We start from the raw sequence: 18,407 nt of genomic DNA, 5'->3' as shown, positions 1-18,407 counted from the left end.
AGAAGCCGAATTTTACTTCTCTACTTTATGCTCTATGTTGTGCACCTTCAATTGTAAAATACCTCACTTTATATAGGTATTGGGGTTTCACAAAAATTACAAGTCTTAAAAGACTTGAATTCTTTCAAAATACGATTTTTTTCCTCTTATAATTCCTACGAATCTAAATATGAATAAATATGATCTTTTTGTTTTGCTTGTCTCCCAAGAAATATCTAGAACATCCAAAAACTTAATCTTTGAACCAACTTCTTGTTTTAAATAGATCTTATGTGCCAATTATAGAATCTCATCATTAATTGACTTGCTAAATTACACATCTAACTAAAACTAGAAATCAAATATTTCTAATAAATTAGAATCTCGCTAAATTAGGAAATTAATAAATTAATCTCTATTACAAGATATGCAATAAATAAACTCCCAATTTAATTAGACTTGTCATAAAATGCCAACTCTATAAATAGTTGACTTAATACATGGAATGGTAAGATCTATTTAAGTCTTCTTCTTCTTCAACTCTTTTTTTTTTCTAATTATATAACTAAAATGACAATGTACAAGTTTACAAGATGTATATTTTATTCATATCAATTCATTTTAATATAAAAATATTAAATATTAAAAATATTTTTCTTTCTTTTTACTGGGATTGTGACCCATGCTGGTCCCTTAAAAGATTTACACTTGGTTAATGACTAATGCATACCATTTTCATTGCCAAAGGTAAATTTATTTTAGTTAATGCAGGCTTGCCAAGCAATGCATGTAATGTTGTATGCCAAATATGCCCATAGATATCTAATTACAATTGATTGCTATCTTATCTTCATAAGCAAGGCATAATGGGTGCATCGCCCGTCCAACAGAATTTAATTGCTTAGTATACGATTATTTTGAAATGCATCAACGGCCACTGTTTAACGTTTAATTTTTTTTTTTTAAAAAAAAGCTACAACACGGGCATGATTTTATTTGGCATTCGCCGTCTAAAATTTTCTCCATACGAAATTGCCCCGAAAATTGATAAAATTACATTTAATGGAAACAACATTGAAATTTAATGCTCGTCACCGTGGCTTTCACATTTATATGAATTTTAAGTTTGGTCCCTTCATTTCTTTTATACTTTGATATAGCCCTCAAAATTTAACTGTTGGCCTAAGTTAATAAATTTTACGTTATAACCTAGTCAAATTTATAATTTCTCTATTATGATCCCTATCAAATCAAAATCCACAATTGGGTGTTTGGATCGCGAATTAATGTATGTGTTGGAGTTCAATTATGTATGTTTTGATGGTGGAGCATAGAGTTTCCGATGGTTTATGATAGAGGTTCATCTTATATGCTACTATTAGATCATGTCATAAAGTGTTTTTTTATTATTCTATTTTTTGAGGAGATTTTATTATTTTATTGTCTTTTATAATATATAGTATTTTATTGATTAATATATCTGAATTTATTTATTGAGATATTAAACTGTTGTAAAATTATTGTGTTGTCTTAATGTGCACTGCAATAAATCTCTTTTTACTATGAACATGATTGTCATCTACAATAAGTGAGATGAACATCATTTTTTTTTATTATAGACATGATCATCATGACATCATCAATAATACTTCGTATATCATTAAATATTAGTGCGCAAATTTTTTTAATTTAGAAAAATCATAGTGAACTTGTCAATTGTATGTTTTGGGCATTATTATAATTGATTCTTGAATCTTAGGTCCTATTATTGCTATGGAGAATATAAATATCGTATGTGAGGTCGATCTTGCCTAAGATGTAATAATATTGGCTAATTTCGCTCTATTAATGAATTTTTGCTTCTCCTATAAAACCAATGTAGGGGCCTTATTGAAAACGTAATAACTACAAGGTCTAATTGTAATTTTTCTGAAAATTAGGGACCTATGTTTGATACCTTGGCGCCCAAAAAACGCACATTGGGCGCCCTTCAGAGGCTTTTATGCAGTACAGACTGCGATTTCCACCAAGTCTCACAAAAATGCTCTGAGAGCTTTCAAGATTCTAATATCGGGAATTGGTAATTCACCTTCACACTCTTTTAATTACTCATTCACATTGTTTCCATTTTCAGAATTCCGAAACCCTAGTTGAATTTTTACTACCCATTTTCAGTTCTTCGTTGGGTTTTGGGTTTTTGCTTAAACTTTGATCATAAATCTTTTAAGTTCACCATCTGGGTTTATTGCGCGGTTCATTTGGGATTTTTTTTAACCCCTTTTTTTTTTCCTTTTGTTGGATAATATTAGATCATATGTTTGGTAAACTGAGACTTAAGCCTGTGCTTATGTTTGTTTTAATTGCCAAAAGGTAAAATGCTGTGAAGGGAAATTAATTAAAAGATTAAAAGATTTAATTTTACTAGAGCATTGAATAATTTTACCTCAAAGTTTCATATTAGGAATTTGATGGTCTGTTTGGGGGAAAAAGTTAATCTTTTCTGGAGAACGGCTTAGCAAGATTTTATTTTATTGTATTTTTTATTTTTTATTTTTTAAGTTTCTTGGGAGAAAAAGATGACTGAGAAAATAATACAATGTATGGGTGTGCATACTTTTTTATATTTTATATATCTTCTCAATTGTTGGACTTGGCTTGGGTGCTGAAGGCTGAAGCTATAAAGGAAATGCATTTTTTTTCCCTTTTTTCTTTTGATAAGCAGTGAAAAGCGAGAAATTTGCATAATTGGACAATTACGCATGCTTTCGCGGTGGACTGTGACATAAATGCATATCAGAATTTCTTGGACTTCTTTGATAAAGCTTTGAGTGTAAACCTGAATCTTGGTATTTGCTTTTCTAATACAGATACTAATTTGAGTAGAGTTCTGCTCGGAAAGAACTGAATGATGTCTGCTTCAGATTTATGTGCGACTGAAGACACAGTCCTTTTATTATTGGATTACTTGGTTGATCCATTGCTACCAGCAAGACCGTCCTCGCGAGACACTCCATCTGAATCTCTACAGCGGTCTGTTGCAAAACAGGTGGTCTTTCCATGCTTTGTTTGATCTTGCATTTTGGCTTCCTCTTTTTAAGGCTCCATTGCGACTCTTCTCAAACTACCATGTTTTTTGTTGGATTGAATGATTAATTTTCTTGTTTGTTGCATGAGCAGTCTTTCTATTTCATATATTTTTATTTGTTGACTTTAACATCTTCAGAAACTATCAGATTATTTACATTAACTTTATTATTTCTCGTTTTAGTAAATCATGTCGGGATATGTTTCTAAATGTATTTTGGTTCTCTTGCTGAAAATGATACTGGAGTTGTATTTTATGAGCCTCAGTGGAGTAGATTTAAGGTCATCACTTGAATGTCCATCTAGTATCATTCTGTTATGGGAGGCTTTGCATGATTTTCATTTTTTTTCTGAATGAAGAAAAATGTATGCCTATCTGCTCTCAGATATACCAAAGCCAGTATTTATTGCTTTAGTTAATTTAGTCGTTCTGACTTTTCGGAGCATGTCATGATTTGGGTTTTGGATTCTTGTTGTGGCTATTAGGTGGTCAACTGGTAAGATCTCTTGGGGTGAGATTTAGGTAAATTCTGCAGCATTTAGTTTACATTTATGTACTATTTAAAATAAATAAATAATTTAATAAAATAAAGATATGGAAACATTAGCTAAGTTAGATGGTTGATAGGGCCAAGGAAATATTAAGCTAAAATGTGATCCTCAATCCCCTTATCCTCCCAAAATCAAATTTGCTTCTTATTGCTTACAACATAATGCACATCAACAGAAAAGAATTTTTCTAAAAACAGTGATTAGAGTCTTTAACCACCATATTGAAATCCCATCCATTTTGATACAATCTTTACTTCGAATAAGGGAATGTAAAAAATAGTTTTAACCACAATATCGAAATCCCATCCATTTTGATACCATCTTTACTTCGGATAGGAGAATGTAATAAACAATCATATCTAACTAGTTAGAGCTTATGCCCTTAAATATTAGCTTAAGGTTTGAGGTTGATTGGTTACTCAAAGGTTGTGAGTTCGAAACAAACCCATCATATTAACCAAGTTACATTGTGTAACTTGCTGTTTTGCTTGTGTTAGATCCATGTGCCATGTGTTGGAGGCTGTATAAGAGCTTTGACTGAGTGGTGACATAGCACAGACCTTCAACAACCGTTTCCCTAAGAAAGCTTGGCTTTTTTTCTTTTTGAGTCTACACTTAATTCATGAAATTTGATAAATGTCTCCCTGTTTGTCGATGATCCTTAACCTTGCTATTTAGAACCTCTTATTAAAGTTTTCAATTCCATTTTGATCCGTTCTTCGAATCTTAAAAAGAAATAACATATGAGACGGCAAGCTAGACGAACATATTTCATTAATGGATTGCTATCAGTGTCACATCAGCCAATAACTAGCCATGTCAAGTAAAAACTTGAAGATTTTGAGGACCAAATTAGAAACTTAACTGTAAATAAATCAGTAAGTTTTGTGCTACTCGTTTGGCTTTATTGGAGAATGTTTCAGTTAATGTTATGGTAGAGGATAAAAGAATTTGGAAGCTGAAATCATTTTTCGATAAGTTGATTGATGATCAAGTTCTTTTGAACTTTCAGCCTGCCCATATGATCTGGAAAGCTAAAGTCCCAAGTAAAGTTCAAATTTTTGCTTGGTCATTCGCTTTTGGTAAGCTTAGTAATGGTAATATTATTCAAAGGCGGAATCCTAATGTGTGTTTGTCTCCTTGTTGGTGTGTCATGTGCAAGAGAAATGGCAAAAGTACGGATCATTTGTTTCTGTATTATCACAATGCTGTCCAGCTGTGGAGTAGATAGTTTCAGGCAGCTAAAATCTCTTGGGTGATGCCAGCTTCTGGTATGTCTGTGCTTTCAGAGTTTATTTATGTTTTTGGGAAAGGTGAAAAGGCTAGAGTGCTTGTGGAAATGTTCAGATGACCACTTTTTGGGTGATTTGGATTGAAAGAAATAGAAGCATTTTTGATGATTTAGAGGAAGATATCATATTTTTGTGGAAAGAGCAATTTTTAGCTTCTCTTTGGGCCTCGATTACTAAGGAATTTCAAGATTCTTCTTTCTTCCCCATTCATGTAAATGGGGAAGGAGTGTTGGCTTAATTCTGTGTTTTTGTTATGTTTTTGTTGTAAAGCTTTCATAATCTTTTAGATCCTATGCTTATATTGTCATTTGATTAGCATTCAACTGTGTAGATCTTCTAGCGATCTTTTGGGGGTTTCTTTCTTTGTGGACTCCTTGTTCACATTTTGTAATTATTGTTCTTATTGATACTAGTTTCTTTGTTTCCTATCAAAAAATAAATAAATAAATCAAGTTTTGCTAGTACCCACTGCATTATTGTTTAATTTAAACACAATACATGCCAATAAAAATAATAATAATAATGATTTCCAGAAAAATAGTTTCGCTTATTTGTCAGTCATTCCAATGGTAGGTTATTATGATTTACTCTTTTTAACATTTTTCATTTTTCTTTTTGGTATATTTATCTCATTTAGGTACATGCTGTGGTGTTGCTATACAACTATTACCACATAAAACAACATCGGCAGCTGAAATTTGAAGGTTTTGAGTCATTTTCCAAATTAGCTGTGGTTCTGAAGCCTACTTTGTTGGCACATATGAAGCTTTTGCAAAGATCCAATGATTCTGAATTGGACGACCCGGACAAACAGCTTTCAGTGACGGAGAAGAAAATTATGGATGCATGTGATATATCCAACAGTTTAGATGCATCAAAAGATATTCCAAGCACAGAGGGGTGGCCAATTTCTAAAGTTGCAGTTCTTTTAATTGACTCAAGGAAGGAGAACTGCTTTCTGAAACATAGTTCCATGACTGAGGGGGTTTTTTCACTGATTGAAAAAGATTTGGATGTCTCTAGTTGCATCTCAGAAGTTATGTCAGAGGGAAAACAAAAAAGGAAAAAGATAAAAGTTACTAGAAAATTTTTTGAAGATGCTGTGGATGAAGATACCCTTCAGCAAGTTGCATTTTCAGCTGTTAAGGAAGCAACAGGTATGCTATCTTCTGAATACATTACATAGATAGATAAATAAATCAGTAAATGTGGACGTACAGTTGATATAAGTTCTATTGATAACCCTTTCAACACTATAAATGGTAAAAGCATTTGTTGATTAGTACTTTTTCGTGATTATATGAGAAAAAGAAGTGTGATTCAGTTGCCTCAAATAACGTTTCCGAGGATTGGGATTTAGAGCTGTTGAACTGTTGAATAATTTGATCATGCTATAAGAACTCCAAGGTAAACTACCTGTTCCTGTGTTGGGAGAGACTAAATGGAAGGCCTTGAAACACTTCTATTTGGAAACTTTTTTATTTTGTCAACTGATTATAAATTGACTATTAGGCATCTGATATGAAGCGTATAAGTTCTCTTTTGGAAGCAGCAATTATTAGGGTATTCTGGGCAAGTTAGTATGCTGTTAGAGTTGCTTTTGCTTATAAACAATGTATTTAACTTTTAAATTCATTCAATGACTTAGTTTTTGAGGACGTTAACTTCTGTTGTTTTATTTCATGTGCACTTTCACTGAACCAAGTTTTCAACGTTCGAACATTATGAATTAATTGTCTATGTCCCAATGAATACGGAGATACTCCGACCTCCCTATCAAACGCTGTGTCCTTGACTGGTTTTGAATACTTTATAATTAAATTTTTGCTCTTTTGTTTTTACACTTCAAAAAGACTTGCTGATGGTTGAATATGGTTCTTGTAGATGGAAAAGGAATTAATCAAAACGAACTTATCATTATCAGGAGTGATGTTGCATATTCTCTAAGTAAGGAAAAGACAATGGCTAGGTTTTACATAATGCAATGCAAAGAGTCCAAAAGTGATGATGTTTTTGAAATTCCAATTAGAGATGCTATTGACAGGTTTGGTTCTAATCTACCCTTTTTTAGTTAGCATGTAACGACTCTATTTTTGTTTTCTAAGTCTTGTTAGTAGACTAGATTTATCCACTGGTTATTTTTTATCAAAATTTATTTTTGTTTTGAGTTGTGCTATGGTGCTTTCAACATTTAAACTTTTGTAGCCATTGCTGCATTACATATGGATAGTGTTATCTGCCGGACAAAGAAACGACCAAAAGAAGAAGCTTTATTTATTTTTCTTTTTATAGGGTTGACTCAAATATATGACTAAGGATGTGGTTTAACTACAGCCTATATATAACTTTAAATGAAGGATTTGGTTTAACTAACAGCCTATATAACTTTAAACGATGATGTTAGAAACTCACTTTTGGTGATTAGACTTGACCATCTCATTGCTGCTATTTTCATTAGGTACCAATAAATTGCACACATGGTAATGGCTGTTGTCATACTATGTACTTGCTATCATTATGTGAAAATTAACAACTAAAAATGAAATTAATTGAGCTTTAAGCATTAAGGTTTTGACAATTTTTACATCTTCCTAGCCATTAGAGTCATACAGTTTGAATCTGTGAACTACATTTTTTCTGTTGGTTTCTTCTATCATCAGAGTGGTAACAGTGTCCTTATCTCTAAACAAGTTGTATGTTTGTGCTTATTTGAAACTGTTTAATAGCTTGGGACATCATAAACTATGATTTTCCCTAGTGGAGTGTTTGCATAGTTCAGGGGTCGGACACTTGTTTCACAGCATTGATCTGATCAACATAATAACTGAAAGAAAAATAAAATATATATTTTGCTTATACTCTGTGAAGAGTGATTGACCTTATCCTCAGAATAGCTGAAAGAAAATGGAAGATATGGTTTTTGGATGATTATTTGGTGGTGTTTTGAATCTCTTCCTTTTGCTATTCTAACTAGAAGAAGCATCGGGTAGGTTGCTTCTCCTACAAGTAAGGATAACAATAAATAAATTTTGAATTAGTGGATTTGCTTGGACCTCAAATGGGTACAGTAGAGGATTACAAATGATTAAGATTCTGATAAATTTACTATTCCAACTTGCTGCTGCAAGTTTCCTGATAATCTTGTTCTTCTATTTAAGTAGTTTGCAGGGCCCTTTAGTCACAAAAAGTTCTGGGAAATGGACAGTTACTCAGGTTGTGGATTACTTTCATCTGCTTCCTTGTGCTGGAATAATGTCAGATTGGCTTTCTAGGTGCGTAGCTTTTCTTATCATCCCTAGTTTTGGGGATATAAAACTTAAAATTCATCTGCATTGAGTGGGTTCTAATAAAAAAATTTCAAATCTTATTTAATTGGTTTTCTATTCTCATTAAACATGAATTACGCTCAAGGAGCTTGAAGCTCTATCAGGTAGTCTGTCTTCTTTGTGGCTGCTTTTAAAATAAATCATATGAGACCTAGTAAATTATCCTACTGGCATGAAATTCAGAATACAACTTGGCAAGCCTTCAATATTGACTCTTCGAAGCTTCTACTTCTTGTGATGTATGACCAATATCTCACAGCTTGTGCAATACTGAAGCCATCAAAGTCAGGAGAGTAACTGATGGGTTGACTTGACTAAATATACATTGTTTGGATGCTGAAAATTTCAAACTAAATAGTTAATATTCACGATCTCATTGGTAGTTGCATTTTGGGCAAGGAAGCAGTTTTCTTTGATCACATAAAATTGAATATTTAAAAATCCGAATCACATTCATTTGAAAGGGATTTCTATTCTCAGCCCTACAACTCTTCCAAATTGTTGGAACCAATCTGCTGTCTTACAATACATGGAACTCTTTCATCTCCGTAATATCTATGTTCAATCAGGAACACCCATTGAGGAGAAAACTTTCCTTGTCTGTATCATCTTATATTTCTCTTGATTGTTCACACAACATTGGATTTCCTCATAATAGAGGTTCAACCCTTGCAATTTTTCAGCTTCTGTTAGTTCCTGAAGTGTCTTGAATTTATTTTTTTCCCCTTTGTCCGGTTTGTTCCTCTCTCTCTCTCTCTCTCCTCTCTCTGTGTCTTATGCTATGTTTACTTGCTGGAGCGGGAGTGAGGAGTGTGGATTCCTCCCACTTTAATGTTTACTCACATATTTTATGAGAGGAGTGGGAATTCCACTAAGTAGTCCCCACCCATTTTTAGAGTGGGGAGTTGGATTCCCACTCCCATAAGGAAAGGTGGGATGGGATTCCCACTCCCACTTCTTCTTTTATTAAATTTAATATAATTATATTTAATAAAATAAAATAAAAAATCTTATTTAGTAAAATAATATTATTGTATTATTTTATAAATTACATTTATTAAGAATAATACTATTAAACTTATTTAAATAAAATATTATTATATTTAGTTAAAAATAATAATTTACATTGACTCAAGTTGAAATTACCTAAAAATAATATTATATTATTCATAGAGAATTAATAATATTACTATATATTATCTTTATTTGAAAATATAATATTATTATATGTATTAAAAATAATAATATTATATTTATTTCATATTAATAATTAATAATAACAAATAGTTTATTCTAAGAAAATATTAATTTTGTACTATATTATTAATAATAATGTTTCATTTGTGTTGCTATTATCAATAATTTTTAATTTACATAATTAAGGATATTAATACTTATTATTATTAATTTACAAGTATAATAAATATATTTTATTAATTTTTTAATTAAAAGCTACAATACTTTAAATAAGGGTAAAACTATAATTTGAAATTATTTACTCCCAATCCAAGATAAAGTAAACACATAAATTAGATTCTGATTCCAACTCCATACTCTCATTTCCGTGTAAGTAAACACCTGCACCCACTCTCACTCCACACTCCCAATCTTAGGATTTCCACTCCTCAGGATTCCATTCCAATTCAAAATGTAAATGCTACCTTAAGTGAATGATTTGTCATTTTAATTTGACAGGTTTGGTTGGTAAGTCATGACCTATGACTGCTGTTGAATGTTTTCTATTGGATGGTTTCCTCTCTCCCTCTGTTTCTGTCTTTAGGGAATCTGTTCATGTCGAAGAGATAGATAACTTTGTGCATCAGATGATCATTTCTCCTTTAACAAGAAACTAATGATTGATAATTGATGAGAGAGCTTTTTTTGTAAGATATGCTCTTCTAGAAACTTTGCTGGTTCTTTATGCCTTAGTCATCTTATATACAGAAGCATTCATAAAATCAACCCATTTTCTAGATTTCTTGTATGACCCTGCTGTACCGCAGAGGTTAAGCCAGTTCAGCCACTATATTAGTTATATTAACCTGGTTTAGCTGGATTGGTAGAAATGGAAGGCTTCAGTAGTTCTATACATTAAAGAAACCATACATATTCATATTACTATTATTTTAATAATCCCGGTGGCATCATTTTCGACTTTTGATTTTAGAGAGTGTGCTGGATCTGATTTATTGATATGTTATTCTTGTGCTGTCCAGAGAAGTGCTTTCCAATAGTTCTAAAGATCATCAGTCAGCATCTGGAAGAATAAATGTGACCAACTCTAAGAGGACAGAAGAACCTCATGAACCAGTAATTCATGATAACCAAGAAGGATCTCATGTAGAGAGCTATATAGAAAAGTTTACTGGAAGCAGTGCAAATACAAGTACTAAATCACCAATGCAGACCAACAAGAAAAGACTACAGACCAACAAGAATGGATGTTCCATAAATGGTTTATCTGGTGATTGTGATGGGCCATGTAGTGTGAATGTGGATGCTCCTCCAAATGAAGAAATGGGCAATAATACTGACACTACCGTCCAAGTTGATGATCACCAAAAAACAATGATGTCCTCTTTAAAGAGTGATTTAAATGGCACAGCCGGCAGTAACACTAAGGTTTGATTTATTTATGCTGTTCAGCAACATGATCTTTAGCATAACATTATTTGCTAACTTTTCTCCTAAAAACAATTTTGATCATTGAGCTAGTCTAGAATGGGGGGTGTGTGTGTGTGTGTGTGTGTGCACGCGCGCTCGCGCAGCACACATTTCTCTTATGGAGTCGTTATCAATGGTTTAACATGAAGATTGGTAATGCATGTGGAATAAACAAGTTTGAATTGACTGATGAAGAAGGTTTGTTAAAAATATAAATGGACTGATGAACATGCGTAAAAGTTTATAATTTGGAATCTAAGCTAAACTCATGGTACAGGAATGAGTTCCATCATATCGTGTTTAGGGACCTCCTAAAGAATGAATTTTTTTTGTTTCTCTCTCTTTTAATCATATTTACGTCATGTGAGCCAATCTTTGGGTCTGCAGGTTGAGATAGCTGGCTCAATGAGGATGCCTTGCATTTCTGAATGCAAAGGTGAAAATTCTCCAAATTTGAAAGCTACCAGTGATATGATCCGTTCAGATGAATATGAAAAGCGAATAGGTGATTGTGCTGTGGTCACTGATCAATCCTACTCCAAAGATACTGACAGACTACAAAACAGCTTAGCCTCAAAGGGAAAAAAGTCACAAACTGCATTGAGAGTTCTTCTTAGCAGGAGGAATGAATTGGTATGCTTCTTTCTTTTGACTCATGCAAACAACGATTTGGATGTGTTATTCTTTTGAATGATGATGCACACAGATAGCAGGTTTATAATTTCAATGTAGCTTAATTGTGTTCTGTACATGAAGCTACAGCTGCATTCTATTGTGACCCCACAATAGATGGAAATAGGGTAAATCCCGAACTTGTAAGGGTGAGTATGCAATATTTCTAACAAGCTAGTCTCTTGGATTTTGAGGTTGTCACATGCTTGGGTGGGGGAGAATGTCATGGCTGGTATTGGAAGAAAATAAAGTGGATGTTGAGCTCATAAAGGACTATCAGCAATATGACCTACGAAGCTAGTTTCTGAGGTGGCAAGTGCCACCTCTGACAAATGGAAATGGCATGGAACCTAGCAAATAACGTGATCACACGGTAGAAATCCACCGACTCTAGATTGTTTCTTTTTGTAACTTTCATCAAGCCCTTTCCTATCAGCTTAAGCAGTAACTGAACCTAGCACTGATGTTAGTTTGACCATGTTTTCTTATAATTGAATTCTCCCTTATCATTAATTAAACAATATTAAGTTGTATTTGTGTTCACCTCACTTGCAATAATTAAACAATATTAAGTTGTGTTTGTGTTCACCTCACGTGCAACAATGTTAGAGCTTAAATACTAGGGATGGCAATTGCGTCCGCAGACTCGCAAACCTGCTCAAACCCGCCCGTTACGGATAATTTTGTGGGTTGCTGGCGGGTTTGGTAATACAAATTAAAACCCGCACTTGGATGCTGGTGGGTTTGGTATTAGTCTAATATTCGGCGGATACCTGCATGGATATCCACTTGACCCGCAGTGTTTTTTTAAATATTTTTAATATAATTTTAATTAAAAAATATTTAAATCTAAAAAATATATAAAGAAAATAATGCAATAATGCAAAGTGCCAAATAACCAAAGTATTTTTGTATGGTCTATTTTTCTTTAACTTAATGCATGAATTATTTCATTATTATAATTTTTTTTCGAGTTAATATTTAAAATGTATTATTCTTTGGAAAATATTAATTTTAATCATTATTGTAGGCATCATGTTAGATGGGTGCTAATGATGGTGAATGAAATGAATATTTTCTCTTGGAGCCTGTGTTAAATGATAATATGAAATATAATTGTTATTTTTAAATACTAGTTTGTGGTTTTTTTTAAAGGATTTGTGTATTTTATACTTAAATTTGAGAATTTGTCTTGGATTGATGTTGAAATTTTAATTTTTCATTTACATTAGTTAAATTTAAAATTGAGTATATATGTGGAATTTGAGGTTATTATTGTAAATTTATATATTGAATATTTGTGATTTTAAATTTACAAACCCGCAAAAAATCCGCCGGATACCATTGCGGGTTTGGTAATTGTCAAAACCCGCAGCGGGTGGGTTTTCTTAAAAAAATTAAAACCCGCTGCGGATTTCGGGTGGATTTGGTAATTTAAATTTTGTGCGGGTTTGGGTTTGATAATGGCAAATCCGCTGCGGGTGGTGCCTATTACCATCCCTATTAAATACTATAGTTGGGCCCTACCAATCGACTTTAAGATTTTAGATCAAGTTTATATCTAATTATATTGGATGTATTTTGGGACAATATTGTGTTTCTAAATGAATCTATCTCGTGGAGTCTTGAATAATTTAATTTTGTCTTGCTTCCATATGTTTGCCTTAGACAAATCATCACATTGCATCTTTACTTGTGTTTGCAGACTCTCCAACAGCGTAATTTAGAGGATGATATTGCCTTGTATGATAAAAGGATCCAGACCATTCTGAATGGTATGTTTATGCTTTAATGTTCTTGTTCTTTGTTTCACCCCTTGTTTCTTTTGATCTTATTTTGTTCCTTTCTATTTTATATAATTTGTTTTTTTTTTTAAAGTATCAGATGACATATTATCAAATTGGATGATTTGCATGTATTCTGGTTTTGTAGAGTAATTTCTTTGAACTTTGAACTATTCTGTGGTCATGTACAATTATGGTTGTTTGGTTCCTGAGGAAGAGAGAAAGGAGTGGGAATAGATTTTGGGAGGGGGTCTGGTCTGGAGCAGGTTATCTTTTCCAACTAAATTTAGGAATTAAGAGTCGGCATCTGATTTTTATTCTCTAGGACTCTTTACTTAGGGAAACAACCCCCATGCTCTTAAATCTCAACCTGAAGTCAGTTAATATTTTGTCGATTTAACCAAAAGAAGACTTGTCTCCTGGAAAGTATTATCCCTTGAAATCTATTAAATTAAAGGAGAAAATTTCAATATCTGGTGAAAATGCATTCTGGATAATCTTGCCTTGAATAATTATTCCTCATGGATAGTTATTTGTCCAACTTAAAAGGTCGAAAACCAGCTCACATTTATCTCATCAGAGGAGTTTCAGTATTTGTCACAGCTTTGCTTGTGACGTATAAATAACATTCCCTTTTACCTCTTTCTATGTTATTACCATAGGCGGTGATGATGATTTGGGACTAAAGATAGAATCTCTTGAAGAAGATAGCAATGGCATTCGCCAAGGAAGTCTTACCCATGAGAGGATTTGTCAACAGTTTGGGAACCAAAGCTCATCTCAGTCTATCGAAATGAAGCGATTGTCAGAGGCTGTTCTCGTCAATAAAAATTCATGTCAGGCAAGTTCTTTCATTATATTTCTAATTTTATTTCCTCCCCAATGTTCTTAGAAGGATCTTAAGATTTATCGTCTTCAGTTATTCTACTTTGTCATTGTGATCTGAGAGACCTTAGAATTAGTATTTTGCTTTTAAATTCAACCAAATTTTTTCTGGGTTTGCTACAAAGGAAATATTAGAGCTTTTCTAGGGTGTGCATAATCAGGTCACAAATAGTATACTGCTGAGCAAATGTGTGCTTCTTTCCTTGCTAGTATGCATATCATGGAGTATATCTGCGACAGAAGTAAATCAGCGTTGGTTTATTTTTTTAGCCCATCCTAACAAAGGACAAAAAATGGGAGAAAGAAGGGAGAAAATAAGCAAAACTTGCATGGCTATAGCTCATGTATGCACAGGATGCTGTTGCATGAAATCTTGTGATCAGGGATTCTTGATCACAGATCTCTGTTGCCTAGGTCAAGTCTGAGAGTCAGTGTTCGGGGTCTTCCATATATGCATCTACAGCCCTCACCCATCTTGAGTTCCTTTAAATTCTGTACCTTTCTAGGTATAAACAAATGATGTTTTGATATATTGTTCTCTCATAGATCTTTAATTTATTTTTTTCATTCAGCAGGAATTGGATGGTATATGCAATCAGAACAATTGGATATTACCAACATATCGGGTATCTCCTTCAGATGGTAAGATCCTTTAATCTCTATATGCAACCTGAAAAAGAAGAAATTATAATTACTTTTCTTAGTTCTGTAATGCTCTACCAATAAACTAAGTATGCAAATAATTCATCTCACAAGATCTAATTCCAGATCAAGCATACCATTTTAGTCATTTTGTTCATTACCTTAACACTATTTGATATTGAGGGGAGATAGATATAGGAGAGAGCTGGTTTTTAAGACAGTAAGCATGTCTCCTGGGATCTTGTTGTCAATGTACTTTGATGTATCTTGAATATTCCAGTTAAAGTTATCACTGAGTATGTATTATAAGCTAAAACAAAATTCTATTGCAGGAATTTAACTAATCTGATTTGTTTTCCCATTTAAAGGTGGATTCCAAGCACATGTAACCATGAAAGGAATTGATTTTGAATGTTCAAATGCCGGTGACCCACGTTTGAATCCTCATGAAGCTAGAGAATCGGCCGCATCACTGATGTTGGCCAAGCTGCGCCGTATGGCAAGTCAGATCCAGTAACTTTCTGCTTGATTAGTTTAGAAGCCTAGGAACGATATGAATGGTGGGTACCTGCAGTATAGCTCTCTTTTGTCATTAACCTGGCAAGTCTTTTTGAAATATTTATTCAACGAATGGACTCCTACTAGCTTCAGGAAAAGTCATTTCTAAACAATTCTCAACAATTGGATTGGATTCTTACTAGCTTCATTTATGATATGGCCGGTATACTTGCGCTTTTTAATACAGCTAACGTAATCGACTGAGCGAAAGTTCCAAATAGATTTTGAATAATTCAAAATTTATAAACTAGCCCAATTTCTCTCACTGGTAGCATGAGATGTCACTGTTAATAACTTAATATCAAAGCAAGGAGGGGTTTAGTTTTCATTGTTGTCATATTATGTGTGTGTTTTTGTGTATATATATATTAGAAAAAGGAAAAGAAACTTTCCAATTTTGATACTCCCTTTGGTGCTTAGTGGAGTAGAGTCTAAATGAATAGAGCAACAGAAAAGGATTAGAAGGTTTGGTTAAATGTACAGAGACTCCTTTGATCTTAGAAATGGTCATACAATCCTTTTAATTATACGTCTTAAGTATAGCGATTCAATTGTATTCCATCTGGATATAATTGTCGAATGGTGCGGATTTTAAAGTGAAACAGTAGCATCGTAATTATAATCATAAAGTTGCCCCATTCCGCAAGACCATCCACACCCAGCATCAGCCAAACCGTTGTTCAGCCGAGAGAGATAGGTAGATAGATAACACAAAAGCTTTCCAAAATCCTTGACTCACTCCATGGACATAGAGAAGTATTTTAAAAGTATGAGGATAGGTATTAGGACTTTTATGAGTTTCCAAAACCCTTACTCAAAGTGTAAATAGATTTTCCTAAACCTATCTAGTAGGATACGGATTAGGGTTTGATGAGTTACCATCCAGCGAAACCTTTTCAAAATCCTTCCACCACTGCTACGTGGGAGGAATATGAATTCTTCTTATAAGAGCTTGAGTGTCCTTTCCTCGTCATCATCCTCAATATTATCATTGGAGAGCCAGAAGAAGAAGGAGAGTCTTTGTTTATCATTATCGTCCTCGTCATCCATGCAGATAGAGACAGAGAAAAAGAATCGTGGGTCATTGTTTCTTGGTTATTTCCATAAATCTTCTTGGGAGCACAAAATGATTTGATGAGAAGGTTGAGAAAATGATTGATGAAAAGCATAAGAAAATCATGGAGGAAATATACAAGTACAGGACGAGAAAGAAGAAGATGATAAGAAATCGCGGACGACCATTAGGACTAACCACGGCGCCGATCTGAAAAACAAATTTAACTACTGAAGAAGAAGAAGAAGAAGAATGTTGGAGTGCTTGTGGAATGCGACAAGTGCGGCTTCATCGACGAATCCACTAGGACTAGCTCATCATCATCATCATCATCATCAAAATCAAAGTCGTTAACGATGACTCCACCAAATCCTGCAAACTTATAACGATTGCCTACCATTTCAAGTGCCCCAGTTGTTCGGCCGAGAAGACAGTACTTGAACATAAGCAGCAGGAGGACGAGGGCGAGTATCACCTTTCCGAAGGCGAACGGATCATGTTTCACCCTCGCTGACCTCACTTGATCAGACTTGCAGATATATATTTATATAATGGCACTTCCTGCAGATATCTACGTGACGATGATGCTCTCCAATCTTTTTTCCAATGATTTTCCTATTTCATTATCATCTATTAGCTAGGCCTTGTTTTATAACAATTTTAGTTCAATTCACATTAATTTATTTATTAAAATAAATCAACCACTTGTTTTATCGTTTACTGATTAATTTGATGCATCTATTTATTATTTGTTATCATGTGTTTACACGATTTTAATTTCCCTCGTGTTTTCTTTATATTATGCATGTGTATATGTTGTGTTCCTAATTTGTGATCACGACTATCAGTACTAAGATGTATATTATGATTTCTTTTGGTATTTATATGTAAGACGGTGCACATATCGAATCAAATTGATGATGTGCGTGCTTAATTTGCTTCAGCATATATAACACTCATCTCAGTAGGATCAGGATTAGGGTTTGATGTAGTTTCACAAGCAAAGCAACCGATTATATAGGAAGGCTGCACTTAGACGCATGCAGGAGGCAAGCCGTCGTACATACTATAAAAATCTAAAATTATCCTTATTAATAAAAAAAATAAAATCATTAACTTTCAAGAGATTCTTATAATTACTAATTATATTGAGGTAATAAAATAATAAAATGATGTTAATAATATAAAATATTTATTTTAGTTATCAATTTATTGTATTGTACAAAAAAAAAAATTGATTACGTGTTAATAAATGGTTAAATATATTTTATTATTATATTATTAATTTTTATTATATTGAAAATATAACTAAATAATGTATTATTTAATTATATTATAGTTAATATAACTAATAATAAATATTTGAATATGAATAAATATAAATAATTTTAATTTAAAATTAATTGTAGTATAAATAAAGATATAAAATATTATTACATATACTACATTACATATTACATCAAACAAAATATTACATTACAGCTTAGTATATCTTAATGCCATACAAAAAAAAAGGTCAGGACTATACATCACGAAGAAGCCTAGAAAGTCACTGCCCTGCCCACGACCCCTATTTAATTTGTTGGAATGAGAGTGATAGAATCATATCATGCGTGTTGACAAAAATTGCATTAGACAAGATCCAAGATCTTGATCCTGGATATGATATTTATCGGAAGAGAAATATCATGAATTTATGAATTTGACATTAACACGTGGCACCTGTTACGAATTTGGAGAATTAATTAATTCCCTGTTATTTCCCTGTTTCAGTTTGATGCATGCAGGGGGAAACCTTCCATCTCGAGAGAGAATTACACAAGGCGGAGCTAGCTCTCCAATATCCTTCATCACTACGTAACATTGAGAAGGAGAATAAGACTTTTTGTTGTCAGAAGAAGAATAAAAGGAGTGG

General features: G+C 33.1%; 1 protein-coding gene across 9 annotated transcripts; it reads left to right on the top strand.

Annotated features, from left to right (window-relative positions):
* Positions 1-1,917: 1,917 nt before the first annotated feature.
* On the top strand, positions 1,918-15,624 carry LOC102615607 (uncharacterized). Of its 9 annotated transcripts, none has more exons than XM_052437655.1 (12): positions 2,879-3,025; positions 4,628-4,661; positions 4,778-4,886; positions 5,545-6,064; positions 6,792-6,951; positions 8,066-8,179; positions 10,450-10,855; positions 11,285-11,530; positions 13,275-13,344; positions 14,016-14,194; positions 14,814-14,880; positions 15,249-15,624. In XM_052437655.1, exons 4-12 carry the CDS (start codon positions 5,668-5,670, stop codon positions 15,395-15,397), a joined length of 1,788 nt encoding a protein of 595 aa, XP_052293615.1. In that variant the 5' UTR covers positions 2,879-3,025; positions 4,628-4,661; positions 4,778-4,886; positions 5,545-5,667; the 3' UTR covers positions 15,398-15,624. The 9 variants fall into 9 exon arrangements, 8 of the variants coding, with proteins under 8 accessions (XP_052293611.1, XP_052293610.1, XP_052293608.1 ...); XM_052437654.1 differs by having other exon boundaries at positions 2,881-3,025; positions 3,550-4,661; XM_052437650.1 differs by lacking the exons at positions 4,628-4,661; positions 4,778-4,886 and adding an exon at positions 1,919-2,059 and having other exon boundaries at positions 2,847-3,025; positions 8,069-8,179.
* The last annotated feature ends 2,783 nt before the right edge of the window (positions 15,625-18,407 follow it).

The sequence above is a fragment of the Citrus sinensis genome, chromosome 3 (assembly GCF_022201045.2).
Source record: "Citrus sinensis cultivar Valencia sweet orange chromosome 3, DVS_A1.0, whole genome shotgun sequence".
NCBI lineage: Eukaryota > Viridiplantae > Streptophyta > Magnoliopsida > Sapindales > Rutaceae > Citrus > Citrus sinensis.
This window is presented reverse-complemented; position numbering and strand designations above follow the sequence as displayed.